The following is a 15242-nucleotide window of genomic DNA, read 5'->3' on the forward strand; positions in this document are numbered from 1 at the left end:
CTAGCTTCCTATCTATCCTGGCAAGTATCAGTGCATAGTGGCAAGTCCTCAGAAAGACCTAAGGAGAACTCCTGGGTTCAAAACACAGGGATGTGAATTGATAAACCTTCATACAATTTACAAGAAATGTGGTTATTAAAAGGCCAAATATGATACAATTTCATCATAATAACACTTTAATTTGGTACAATTTCACTTAGTCTAATGAGTATGGACATTCAATTCATTTGAGAGAGATATTACAAGAGAAGAAGTGACGAGAGCAGAAAAAGCACCTATTATAGATGGTGAGAGGGCTGAGATGTTAAAGGAAAGGGGTGTGACTACTTGGAATGGTTGATGAGATTGTTTAATATGTGTTTTATGTGGTCAATGGCATCAATGAATTGTGTGTGTGTGTGTGTGTGTGTGTATTGTTCCGTTATATAAAGGTAAGGGAGATGTCCATGAGTGTTGTAATTCTAGGGGAATTGGTTTGTTGAGTGTGGTTGGAAAAGTGTATGGTAGTGTTAATTGATAAAATTAAGGATAAAACAGAGAGAACAATCTTAGAAGTGCAAGGTGGCTGTAGAAGAGGTATGCAATGTACAGATCAGATTTTTATAGTTTGGCAGATATGCGAGAAATATTCAGCAAAAGCTAAGGAGGTATATTTAGCATTTATGGATCAGGAGAAACTTTTGATAGTGATGATAGGAATGCAATATGGAATGTGATGTTATATGGAATTGGTGGAAGGTTGCTGCAAGCAGTGAAGAGTTTATAGATAGTCAGTAAAGCAGAATATGGAATGAATTGAGCGAGAGGTTTCCAGTTAGAGTGGGGGTTGAGACTGGAATGTGTGATGTTGCCATAGTTGTTAATTTTGCTTTTTGATGGAGCTGTAAGAGAGGCGAATGCTCGATTGCTTGGTTGAGGACTTAAACATATATGAAAGCAATCATGAGTGGGAGGTGAATCAATCATTGTTTGCAGATGACACAGTATTAATTGCGGACTCAGAGAAGCTGTGAAAATTAGTGACAGGGTTTAGAAAGGTGTGTAAGAGAAGGAAGTTGCAAGTTAATGTGGGTAACAGCAAGGTTATGAGGTGAACAGAATGGGAGGTTGGTGCTAAGTTGAACGTCATGTTGAATGTAGAGTTACTTGAGGAAGCAGATCAGTTCAAGTATTTGGGGTCTGTTGTCGTTGCAAATGGTTGAGTAGAAGCAGATGTACGTCAGAGAGTGAATGAAGGATTTAAAGTGATGGGAGAGTGAAGGGATTAGTAAAGAATAAAGGGTTAGGCATGAATATAAAGAGAGTTCTGTATGAGAAAATGATTGCACCAACTGTGATGTATGGATCAGAGTTGTACAGAAGGAAAGTGATGGAGAGACAGATATTGAATGTGTTTGAGATGGAGTGTCTGAGGAGTATGGCAGGTGCATCTTGATTGTACAAGGTTCGGAATGAAATAATAAGAGTGAGAACGGGTGTAAGGAATGAATTGGAAGCTAGATTTGGATACGTGTTGAAATGGTTTATCCATGTAGAGAGGATGGAAAATGGTCATCTGCTGAAGAAGGTGATGAATGGAAGCGTTAATGGGAGACATGCAAGAGGAAGGCCAAAGTCTGGGTGGATGGATGGAGTGAAGAAAGCCCTAGCTGACAGGAGGATAGCTGCAAGATAGGCAAACCAGCATGCTAGAAATAGAAATGAATGGCAAGAAATTGGATCACCTTGGTAACCGGTGAGGTAGTGGCAAAGGGAGAGTCAGTGTATGAAGCTTCATTCGTGGCGGAACGCGAGGGAGGGGGGTGTGGTCCCCTAGCAGTACCAATCAAACTTGGCTGAGCCCCTCATCAAGTAAAGAGGAACAAGGGAAAAAAATCACCTATTTATTTCTATTTGAATGTCAGCTACTTTCCAAAATTGGTATAAGTCCATGGTAGATAGATAAAAAATAGTTAAAACTTTGTTCTCTTTTAAAAAGAATTTTACAACTTCCCTATTTTCTTACAACTTTCTTCCCGCACAAATCTTCATATGCTGTGAAAAACTAAATTCTGAAATATAATATACTTTGCCATGTGATTGCACTTGAATGGTTATTCCGCAGTGTGAATTCTAAAATGTTCTGTGAGATACCTTTTCCGAGAAAATGCTTTGTCACAGGCACTGCATTTGAAAGGATTCTCACCAGTGTGAATTCTATAATGTATTGTTAGATGACCTTTCCGAGAAAATGCTTTGTCACAGATATGGCACTTGAAAGGCTTCTCGCCGGTGTGAATTCTATAATGTATTGTTAGATCACTTCTCTGAGAAAACACTTTGTCACAGGCACTGCACTTGAAAGGCTTCTCGCCGGTGTGAATTCTATAATGATTTGCGAGATGACTTCTATGAGGAAATGCTTTGTCACAAATATTGCACTTGAATGGCTTATTTCCACTGTGAATGCTATGATGATTTGTGAGAGCACTTCTCTGAGAAAATGCTTTATCACAGACAGTGCACCTAAATGGCTTCTCGCCAGTGTGAATGCTATAATGAATTGTGAGATGACTCTTTTGAGAAAATGCTTTGTCACAGACAGTGCACCTAAATGGCTTCTCGCCAGTGTGAATTCTATGATGAGTTGTGAGTTCACTCTTTTGAGAAAACGGTTTATCACAGACATTGCATTTGAATGGCTTCTCCCCAGTGTGAATTCTATAATGTTGTGCGAGATGAATTTTCTGAGAAAATGCTTTCTCACAGACACTACACTTGAATGGTTTCTCCCCAGTGTGAATTCTTAAATGTGTTATGAGAACAATTTTCTGAGAAAACACTTTGCCACATTCACTACACCTGAATGCCTTCCTCCTAGTGTGAGTTTCATAATGTGCTTCAAGATCATCTTGCTTATAAAATGTTTTCCCACATTCTCTGCATCTGAACTGACCTCCGGTGTTTACCTCTTCGTTGACATCCCCTATGCCACATTCCTCTTTCACACTAGTCATTAAATACGTCATTACACTTTCATCTTCTTTGTTAACTTCCTTTTTGCATCTTGGTAAAACGTCCACACTCACTGATGCATCATAGTCATAAGAATATTCCATGTCACGTTTGCTTGACTCAAATATTTCTGGCTCTGCTTTGAATTCTATTTCTGGCTCTGTTTTGAATTCCATGTCTGGATCCATGTAAAGAGAGCCATCAACAAAGAGTGAAACCTTGCCAACCAAATCATTATTTTCCAGCTCGACTGCAGGGAGTGAAGACAAATCTTCACTTTTGCTTTTCACTGGAAAATCTGTGGATTTAGAATTCGTCATTCTTTCTCTATCACAAGATGACATCCTCTTCAATATTATTGACATAAAATTCTAACAACATAAATCAACACAGACCCTTCTTCCTTTTACTCAGTCCTGTATCTCTATCTCTTGAACATATCTTCAGTAGTGTGCACAACCTTGCCATAAGAGTTGGATGATTATTTCCTTTGTAATGTAATTTCTGAAATAATAGAGAACTAACATTGGAATAGGGAAAGTGAACATCTTGAAGTTTTCTTAAATATAAGGACAACTGTCTAAAGTAAACGGTAATTTTCCTAAATATGCAAACTAGACTCTTTAATCTCTTGCCCTCTCCATTTCTTCTTGCTATACATTTTAGGTATCTAAAAATCCCTTAGTATATTTCCTAATGCAGAGCATCTCCTGTGAGACCATCAGTTACACTGGGTACACAGAACCGAGTTATTCACCTCAAAACCCTTTTCACACAAACAGATGAAATATTTTATAATTGATATTAATTTTTCCTAGCCACAAAAACCTTACTCCTTTCAAATAAGAATATCGGTATGTCCTCAGCACAGATGGAATGGCTATTGATTCATTAACAATGTCAGGCACTGCATGCAGACGAGTAGCCCCACCTACTTCAGCTCAGGACTGACAGGGATAGTCAAGTTGGGAAGTCTAATTTTAGAGGACTAAGCTAGGAAAAATTATAAATATTTAAAGTATTATTTTTTCTAGCTATAAAAAACTCAGTCCTTTAATTGGGAGTTTAACTTCAATACAATTTGGAATGGTCAATGAATCATCATGAGCTACTTATAACTCCAATGAATAAATGATTTGAGGTTCTCAGGCATCCTGACATCGAAGGTCATTGACGCCAATATCATTTATCATAAATAAAGATTAAAAGAATATTCAATTAAAACCAGACAAATAAATATGTTATAAAAGTTAAATAGCATTAAGAAGACCTGCTTCTGATATAAATTTAAAAATACCACTAGCATTGTACGACACATCATATCCAAGGATCTTGGTAAGGATGAAACTGCCATCCTCACCCCAAGCCTCAAACAGATATCTATTTCTTTCTGTGCTATAAGTGGGGCATTCAGTCAACAAATGCCACACTGTCATGGGTATCAAACGGTCATCGCAATATGGTTGGTGTTGGCCAGCCAGCAGAAACTTGTGTGTCATCCAAGTGTGACTAATGCGGAGAAGACAAAGAGTAGTCTCCCATTTTCGGGGCATCCCATTATACCTCCTTGGGGATATAACAATCACAATTTCTCTCATCTTACTTTCGGTTAAACTATCCCAATGCTTTCGCCAATTGTTATAAATAGAATTCTTAAATGCTGGTAAAAAATCATTACAGAGAATGGGATACCTTCTTGGTAGCAACTCTGCTGCAGCACTCTTTGCCAGTGAATCTGTCTCTTCATTTCCAGACATACCTACGTGTGCTGGAACCCAGCAAAATCAAAAAGTTATACCTTTTAGGCCAATAATTAAAAGCCACTCTAAAATCTTTAAAACTAAAGGGTTACTAGAGTTAAAACCTGCTAAAGCTTGAAGGACACTTCTTGAATCTCTATAAATGGCAAAATTGCCCTCCTTTTTTAATGCTATTTTCTCAATAGTGGTTAGTATGCCATATAATTCAGCAGTAAATATGAAAGATATTGGAGGAAGTGCACCTCTACAGTGAAAAGAACTACTATATACTCCAAATCTAAAGCCAACATCAGATTTGGAGCTATCGGTATATATATAAGTTGATTCCCTATGTTCTTCAACATGTTCCAGAAAGAGAGACCTAGCTTCTAATTCAGTCATGTATTTTAAATACCAATAAAATATTTACAATAAAAGATATCTCTGGTAATTTCTAATGAGGGGTTGATGATATCTTAAATGGAAGCATCTTACTTCTAATTATATCAAGACTTTAATAATTGTTTTACCAGAAAGCCATAAGGTTGAGGAGATTTTGGGTGCAACTCAAAATATGTTGAGTGTTTTGCAAGGCTTGCAGTCTGAAAGGCTAAAGGGTTAGGGAGTCTTTGTAACCTAAACCAATACCGAATAATGGAAGACATTCGGTAATGGTCTAGAGGTAACTCTCCAGCATCAACAAGGATACTTGGGATAGGTGAGGTTCTAAACACTCCTGTGGACAATATAATACCAGCATGATGTATTGATTCTAATATCTTTAATTGGGTTGGGGTGGCTGAGGAGTATATTTCTTACCCATAACTAATTTTGGAAAAAATAAAAGGCCTTGTATAATTTTAAAATAGTTTTACAGTCTGTCCCCCCATGATGTATGGGAGAATACTTTTAAAAGATTCAGAGCCTCAAGACATTTGGCTTTCAATGCCTTTAAGTGAGGAAACCATGTAAGACTAAAATTGAAAATCAATCCTAAAAATTTAGCTTCACCTACACATGGGATCCGTTGACCTTTCATATATACTGTATATCCGGATCTAGATGTAATCCCCGGATACGACAGAAATGGACAATAGTAGTTTTGCTTGTTGAAAACTTTAACCCATTCATATCAGCCCACTGAATAATTTTCTCAATTGCAAGTTGTAGTTTTTTCTCAACCATTGCCATTCTAGCTCCAGCAAATGATATAGAGAGATCATCCACAAATAATGTTGAGAGAACATCCTGGAGAATGACCAAGGATATCCCATTAATTGCTAATACAAACAGGGTTACACTCAGCACATTACCCTGAGGAACTTCTCCCTGACATTTACTCTCTGATAGAGTTCCCCCACTCTCACTTGAAGAAGTCTATATGAAAGAAATGACTGAATAAATAGTGGTAGCTCTCCTCTAAATCCCAATTCATGAATGGTTTTAAGTATATCATATCTCCATGTAGTATCATATGCCTTTTGAAAGTAAAAACAAAAAACTGTCACTTGGCGCTGTTTGGAAGCTAAGGCTCCACAAATAAAGGACTCAAGTCTTATCAACACATCAGTCGTTGAGTGCATTTTTCTGAATCCACAATGAATAGGTGATAAAATACCATTCTTTTCTAGGTACCACATCATCCTTGCATTGACCATCTTCTCCACGATTTTACGTAAACAAGATGTCAATGCAATTGGTCAATAGTTTGCTGCTAAAAACTTGTCCTTACCGGGTTTTAAAAAGGCTAAAATAATAGCTAGTTACCAAACACTTGAATATCTATGATCATACCGTATTCTATTAATAATGCTTAAAATAAATAACTTTGTATTAAAAGGTACATGTTTAAACATTGCATATGGAATTCCATCAGGTCCAGGGGATGTATCGTTACAATTAGCAAGTCTGGAATTAAATTATCTTTCAGTAAAAGGAGCATTATACGACTTTTCCCTTCCTGTTGCCGAATAAAAAAATTTCGTTTCTCCAATGCTCCTATACTGATGACCAGGAGCTGCTTCAAATTTGCATGATACATTTGAAAAATGATCAGTCAGGGCACTGCTAACATCAATTGCTTCAGTCACATACTGATCATTCCCCTTCAACACTTGTGGTTGATTTGGGGTACATTTGCCTGCAATCTTTATTATTTTCCTCTATACAGAAGATGGTGGTGTTCTACTGTTAATGGAGGAAACAAAAGACACCTAAGATTGGCGTCTAGCTTTTTTCATGGCACGACGGAACTGTGCTCTACACTTTTTGTATCTTATCAAATTTTCCTCAGTATGGCATCTACGCAATCTAGTCAAGAGATTTTCTGGTGGCTCTGTACAAGACAGTTAATTCGGAAGACCACCAAGGGACTGGTCGTCGTTTAAATAATCCTGTGGTTTTGGGAATCGAATTGATTCCTGCTAAATGGAGAGTTCCATTCAATAGGTCTATGGCATCATCAATACTTTCAAACTGTTCTACACTCCCCTAGATTTCACTTACCTCACGAAATTTAACCCAGTCTGCCTTTTCAAGATTCCATCGTGGCAATCTTTGTAAAGGCGGACCCTTGTTGGAGTTTATAATGATTGGTGCATGATCACTAGTATGCCAATCAGCTAATGTCCTCCAATCGAAATCAAGAAAGCAATTGGAGGTTGCAATTGAAAAGTCAATGCATGACAAGGTACCTGTCTGATTTATGGAAGTGCGTGGGCTCTCCTGTATTAAGGAGTCCGACATCCTCATTCTCCACAATTGATGAGATAATATTGCCCCTTGTGTTTGCCAAAACATCACCCTATAAAGGATGTCTACCACTCATATCTCCTAGTAAGAGAAAAGGTTGAGGGAGTTGTTGACTGACCTCTTCTAAATCATCATATAAAATATCATTTGGAGGTAAGTACAGAGAGCATATTGTATATTTTCTCCCTATATCAATTTGTACAACCACTGCCCGCTGGGGTGTACGAATAGACAAAGGTATTTGGGGGAACATCTCGATGAATGTACATGAGACTTCTGCCATGGCTCCCTGCTTGTTATTATGTGGTGTTCTATAGTTAACATACTCTCGAGGACTAGGAGTGTTAGCATCAAGCTTACTTTCCTGTAGACATACAATTATGGGGGAATGTTCATGAACTAGAAGCTTAAGTTCTTCAAATTTGGCCTTTAACCTTGACAATTCCATTGCAAAATGGAGGAGAAAACTTTGGATTATTTCTGGAAGACATCTTGGATGTGATCTTCCCATTAGCAGTTTTTAATCCAACATTGTTACCTGTAGGTTTCTTCAGAGATGGTCTTGATATCTTGGGATTTAAGTTTGTGTTTTTCTTTCGGTCCTTTTGATCTATTTTTTGAGGCAGATGGTGGACCTCAACTTGAATTTTTGATTCATTCAGTCTATCTTCTGGTTCATTAGAAACATCAACAGACAAAACATCAAACTTATTTGATGTCATAACTTTAATGTTTCTAATGGAGGGGGCTGAGAGAGATGGAGGTCTCGCTCTTTTACGATTAATAGATAGTGGGATTCTAGGTTTTTGCACCTTTCCCACAACAGGTGCATCAGGTAAGTTGGTTTTAAGTGGAACCTCCAATAAATCAGGCAAGGACATGGCCTGAGAGAGGTTTGTACTCGTTTTTGTAATGGGGGACGAAGGCTGTTGCTAATACAACATGATAAAGCCTCAGGAGGTAATATGATCACCTCGTTATTTTATCGGATGGAATATTTCTTTTTCTAGAGCTATTGGCAGTACTAGGTGGGTATGATTTTAATGCCTTAGCATAGGTATTTGATTTATCTTATAATCTTTTGGCATGTCCCACACTTATATGTTCTAAATTAGATTTGTGGAGGGCAGCTTCCTCCAACTTATACAGCTCAAAACTCTTATCTGTGGATTTATGATTCGAGTTGCAATTTAAACACCTGGCTCCAAGTGAACATTCTCCATGGTAAGATATGGAGAAAATACCACAAATTTTCTCATTTTTGCAAACTTTATAGAGGTGCCCAAATTTAAAACAATTAAAGCATTGCAGTGGCTTCTGCATGATTGGTCTTACTTTAATCATTTCGTTTTCAATAACAACATGGAATGGTACATCAGCATCCTGGAATGTAAGGATTATCATTGATGTACCTGGGACTTTGTGAACTTTCCATACATTTAGTGGACACATGGCCAGTATCTCCTCTGTAAATTCATACAGATCTCTGTTAAAAACTACTCCCCTTCCATAGCTAAAATTTAGGCGGGGTTTGACAGCTAACTTAATATCATCATTAGTTGTTTTTATGTTGGACAGTATTACAGACTGTGTACTTAATTTGGCACAGATAAGGAAACTATTTTTTCCAAAAAGAGATATACCGCCCGGTCCAATAGTTCCTACTTTTTTCTGAATTAATTTGCATATTTTGAAATAATTTCCTGTAACCCCCTTTGATTCAGCTACAAGCCACATTGGTGGTTTTAGCTTTCTCTGGGAAGGCATAACTAAATCAGCGTCTTTTTCCAACCTATCGGCAGGTCTATATACATCCAAATTTTTCGGTACCTTATCGCAGAGAGCAGCCGTGACATTCAAGTTAATAACTTTAATATTATTCATGTTACTTAATGCATTAAATGCTCCGTCATAACTACTATAAGATATCTATGAATCCCATTTTTCATCTTCAGGTTTCATCCTTATTTCTTTTAATCATTCATAACGCTCAAATGCCTTATATGGATTATCATAGTTTGTCTCTATTGGAATTTGGGTAACATGACGGATTTGAAGTTTCCTCGTGTTACCCAAATAACTCGATTTTGGTATATCAGTAGAATGGTCTTTTCCTGTTCTGAGGTCATCAACAGAACTTTCCCTATTCAATTTAGGAGAGGTCGTCAACAGTGCCGGGGGGGGGGGGGGGGGGGGGAATCAGCATATCCCAGGGATGGGGAGTCAGTATTTGAAGGTCCATAGTTAGGGGTGGGATTTTCTTTTTGTTTTTTGTTGGTTATTTTGTTGGTTTACCTGCTTGAGAATTTTAAGAAAGTATCATACGTTGGAAAGTCAATTTGCATTCTCCAATATCAGCACAATGGGAGTATACTTCCAAGATGGTCTACTCCATACCCTACCCGAAGGATAGCACCAAAACAGGTATAAAGGCACAGGTGTAAGCTAAACCTACCTGTTAGGACCAAGACCAAGAAAATATGGAATCATCCTCCCCATATCTGTAATGGTGGGCTTCTGGACAGAAGACAAGAATCCCCCCCCCCAACCATTGAAAGTAGTTCTGCCAAAAAGGTCTAAACCATCTTCGGGATGGCTGATATCCAATTCTCTCACATATAGCTTTGAATGCAAATACCTCCCAACCGTGATCCCTTTCCCATTCATCTAAGCAGGCAGTAATAACGAATGTATAAATATCCACGCCATTTAAAATAATAAAATAAAAATAAATAAATACATAAATGAATAAATAATATATATATATATATATATATATATATATATATATATGCATACATATACATATACATACATATAAATATATATATATATATATATACATATATATATATATATATATATATATATATATATATATATATATATATATATATAAGTATATATATATACTTAGAGAAATTATACTCACAGAGTTAGGATGGCAAGACAAAAAAAAGTTGATAAAATCTGGAAAAGGTCAGAGTAATATTGAGCTGAAGAAATAGATGAAATTGAGAGAAATTTAGATTCGAACTTGGGGAGTAATTTCCCCAAGTTAGAAAGCCCTCTTGCCCGTCACAACTCTTCACCAATATGAAGAAACCACTTGCCTTCAACAAGACATTCTCTCGTTAAGAGGGTTATAACTGCAAAATGGTGGTATGGGGAAGCCCTGTTTAACAGCCAGTAAGTGAGATTAGCACTTTTAACCTTAAGAATCAGACTGAGGGGGAAGGTTTAAACAGTTTTTGTAACCTAAAGTTAGACTTATACCTAGAGTTAACTATTAAGTTACAGGAGGAACCTATAATATAATATAAGATATGATGTCTAAATATATATGAAGCTACTAAAAGCAATGGGTTAAAATACATTTCATCTATCTCCTTCTCATTCAGGATGATGGCAGCAATACTTCTCCAATGATCCTATTTGTAAAAAATGGTTACTCGCTTATGAAACTTACCTGCATTTGACGTCAAGTCCAGTACATAACGGCCACCACTGCTGCATCCCTAACAGAGATGCTTCTTATCCCTTGAGGGGTCTGGGTCGACTACACAACATGACAATTTGTCCTAAATTGTATTTTTCCTAGCTAAACAAACCCGTAACCATTTAATATAGGAATTCGCTTCAGGTCAGCTGAAACAGCCGAAGAGAAGGAAAACCAGGCAGTTGTGCTGATTGGTTGGCTGGCGGTATGGGACGGAGCTTAGCTCCGCCACCCCCCCCCCCCCCCCCCACCGCCAGCCCGCTCTCCTCATTCAAACACTTTAGGCTCAATGTGGAACAAGAGAGGAGTGGTAGAGGCTGGTATTTATATTAAATGATTACGCGTTTGTATAACTACGAAATATACAATTCAGGACAAATTGTCATTTGTTCCGACGCAATATACAAACCTCGTAATAATTTAATATAGAAAGACTCACTGGTTGATGGGAGGTCTGCTTTTGCTGCTTGTGGACAGCTAACTGCCCGGATATAGACCTGGTCTCGAATGAGAGCAGAGGACTAAATCCACCTACCCCTGTCTCTTGACCCGACATGATGATGGTGGGGTCTGAGAGACTGGGAACCGGGTTGCGTGATGGCTAAGAGCATTGCGCGACCTGAGAGCATGAATGTTAAAGACTCTCGACCCTAGGGTCACAGTGACTGGATGAACCTCCAAAACCAAAAGGCAAAGGGTTTATACATCCACCGTCTTTCCTGCCTAGCAGAAGAGGGGGGGGGGGAGAATACTTGTAAACAAACTCTAGCAATCTTACCTGGGAAGACTTGTCTTGATGTATGGAACTCCAAGGGAGGAGACAGAGAGAAAGGCGGATCACATGCAGACTGCTTTCACACTGCCAAACATACTATAAAGATCAAGACAAGAGACTTCCCTGTCCCGGAGGAACTGGAGAGGTCGGACAATAGCTTGAGCCGCTACCACAGGGCTAAGAACAAAAGTGTCCAAGGACTTGTGCATAAACTCCCCCAAGTAAAAGGCCGTAAAGGTGGTCTGGCATTTCCAAATGCCAGCCTTCAGCACTTGGCCCACAGCAAGATTTCTCTTGAAAGCGAGTGTGGGGGCAATGTCCCTGATCTCGTGAGCCTCAACCCTCGCTGGTGCTTGGACTCTTGAGGAAGTCTCATATGCCTTGCGGATGGTTTCACGGATCCAAAAGGATATCGTGTTCCTCGATACCTCCCTCTTGGTTCTGCCGGTGCTAACGAAGAGTCGTCGACATTCAGGTCTGAGATGCCAAGTTTGCTTAAGGTAGTGCCGGAGACACCTGACGGGACAGAGAAGCCTCTCACCTGAACCGCCACTCGCCGCATCTAGTAAGGAAGTAATAGTGAAGGCCTCGAACCTGGGATAGTGGATCGCTGGGTTCTGAGTCTTGGCCACGAACTCTGGCACAAAACTCAAGGAGATCTCCTTCCAATCCTCTGCGTGAGTGACATTAAAAGAGAGGCCGTGTAACTCCCTGACTCTTCGCCGATGCTAAAGCTAGCAGAAAAACAGTCTTAAGGGTCAAGTGCTTGTCTGAGGCATGGCTCAAGGGTTCGTACAGAACACAAGTAAGAGACCCAAGAACTAAAATGACATCCCACTGGGGAACTTGAAGTTCCCTCGGGGGACATGACTGTTCGAAGCTCTTAATGAGCATAGAAATCTCCTGGGCGTTGGAGATATCTATGCCCTTCAGACAGAACACCATTGCAAGGGCAGACCTGTACCCTTTAATGGCAGAAACCGAAAGGAGCTTATCTCAGCGAAGAAAGACTAGGAAGTCTGCGATCTGAGTCAGAGAGGCTTCGACCAGAGAGATACCCCTTCCACTACACTAATCCCAGAAGGCTAACCTCTTCCCCTGGTAGACTGAGGAGGAGGATCTTCTAAGGTACCCTGACATCTCTCTCAGCGAGTCATGAAAAGCCTCGCGTTCTGAGGAGATGCTGGATAGTCTACACGCGTGAAGTCTGAGCGACTGCACCGCCTGGTGGTACCTGCTCGACAAGGGTTGCCGAAGGAGATTGGACCAGTGTGGTAGCTCTCTCGGTGCCTCGACCAGGAGCGACAACAGATCTGGAGACCACTCCATGTGTGGCCATAGTGGAGCAATGAGAGTCATCCCAAGTCCTGGGGTTACTAGGACCCGGGAAAGGACTGCGCGAAGCAAGCAAAGGGGGGGGGGGGGAAATGCGTAGCAATCAAGTAGAGCCCAAGGATGTTGCAGTGCATCCTCGAACGCAGCTGCGGGATCTGGTACTGGAGAGCAAAACACGGGAAGCTTGGCGTTGTGCCGTGTTGCAAATAGGTCGATGCATGGTTCTCCCCAGAGGTTAAGTACTCGACTCGCGACCCAAGGGTGAAGAGACCATTCTTCCCCTATTACCTGGTTTCTGTGACTTAGGGCGTCTGCCAGAACATTTCTCTAGCCTGGAATGTACCTGGCTGACAAGGTTACATGTTGACTTTCTGCCCACAGAAACACCTGCCTCGTCAACTGCTGCAAGGGACGTGAGAGCGTGTCCCCTTGCTTGTTGACGTACGCAACCACGGACATGTTGTCGATCATCAGCACAACCGAATGCTCTCTCAAACGGGCCTGGAAATGAAAGTGTGCTCTCAAGACTGCCATCATTTCCAGCCCGTTGATGTGCAGGTGTTTCTCCTCTTCCGACCACACACCTGACACAACTAAGTCATCCAGGTGTGCATCCCAACCTTCCGTGCACGTGTCTGTGAAACAGACACAACTGAGGTGGAAGAGGGTTTATGAGAAACCCTCTCATGAGGTTCTCCTCGTTTAGCCACCAAAGCAGATCCTGCCTTACCTCGCGTTCCATGAGGACCGGATGAAAGAGAGGATCAGTGGCTGCTGAATACTGCTCCTTCAGACACCACTGAAGGGAGCGGAGATGGATCCGCCCGAAAAAAATGAGCTTTTCCAGCGAGGAGAGGTGACCTAGATGAGCTTGCCACTGGAGGCTGGAAGTTGTTTCTGCAACAAGAACGGCTGTGCAACCTCTCTGAGTCTGCTGATCCGTTCTTCCAAGGGAAGAACGTGAGCTGCTGACGAGTTGATCAGCATTCCCAGATACTTTACTTTCTGATTGGGAATGAGGTTCGACTTTTTGTAGTTCACCACGATCCCCAGATCGCGACAAACTACCAGAAGCGAGACTCGGTCCTGAATCAACTGCTCCTGCGGGGGAGAATCAGCCAGTCGTCGAGGTACATCAGTAGGCGGATGCCCCTCGAGTGGGCCCAAACTGCTACCATCGTGAACACTCGCGTGAACACTTGGGGAGCTGTGCACAGTCCGAAGCATATGACTTTGAACTGGTACACCGTGCCCTGGAAGGTGAATCGGAGGTACTTTCGAGACGACCAATGAACTGGTACTTGAAACTACGCGTCCATCAAGTCTATCGAAAGCATGAACTAGTACTGCCAGATGGCTAACAGCACAGTGCGAACTGTCAGCATCTTAATGCAGTTTGCTGAACAAACTTGTTCAATGGCGAAAAGTCGATGATCGGTCTCCAACCTCCTGTCACCTTCTCGACAAGGAAGAGACGACAGTAGAACCCTGGTGACTGGTCGTGTACGACTTCTAGCGCATCTTTCTCCAACATTTCCTGGACCTTTGACTCCAAGGCTAGAGCCTTTGGAGATGTTGGAGCATACGTGTAGAACCCTATTAGAGTGGAGGATAGGGGGGGCCGATGAAGCACGAATGGGAGCTTGTACCCTTCGCGAAGGGTCAACACTACCGATGCCTCGGCCCCGAGGTGCTGCCACATCGCCCAATGGCTCGATAGGCATCCCCCTATCTTCGGCAGCATGGGAAGGGGAAAGTCAATCTCAGCGTTTCCCTTTCTCTCGCTTGCCCCTGTTCTTTCCCCGATGTGGAGGAGCTCCCGAGGGAGGCTGAAAAGTCTGTTTGGGGGCAGAACCCTTCTGAACAGGAGAAGGTCTCGGCTGCACAGGAGCAGGAGGAGCACGACTAGCAGTACCCTTGCTACTTCCTGTGGGATTAGCCTGACTTGGCCTGGCTGCGGACGTTTTCACGGGACTATGTCCCTTGAAACTCGCAGCCTGCGCCTGGTGGATAATGGAGTCCTTCGAGTCGAGGCGCCATTTATCCCGCGCGGCCCGAACTTTCTCTGGTGGAAAGAGAGAAGTTGAACCTCTAATAGGAGCATTCCCGAGTGCCAGGGCCTCTCCTGAACCAATCTGTTTCGCCATAC

General features: G+C 41.2%; 1 protein-coding gene across 1 annotated transcript in view; it reads right to left on the bottom strand.

The window, feature by feature from the left end:
- Window positions 1-148: 148 nt before the first annotated feature.
- LOC137629500 (zinc finger protein OZF-like) overlaps window positions 149-15242 on the bottom strand; it is a 57674-nt gene continuing 42580 nt past the window's right edge. The window contains exon 2 of the mRNA XM_068360853.1: window positions 149-3498. Coding sequence (XP_068216954.1) covers window positions 2094-3359 — 1266 coding nt within the window. The 5' untranslated portion in view covers window positions 3360-3498 and the 3' untranslated portion in view covers window positions 149-2093. The remainder of the gene's footprint in view (window positions 3499-15242) is intronic.

The sequence above is a fragment of the Palaemon carinicauda genome, chromosome 37, assembly GCF_036898095.1.
Source record: "Palaemon carinicauda isolate YSFRI2023 chromosome 37, ASM3689809v2, whole genome shotgun sequence".
Classification (NCBI taxonomy): domain Eukaryota; kingdom Metazoa; phylum Arthropoda; class Malacostraca; order Decapoda; family Palaemonidae; genus Palaemon; species Palaemon carinicauda.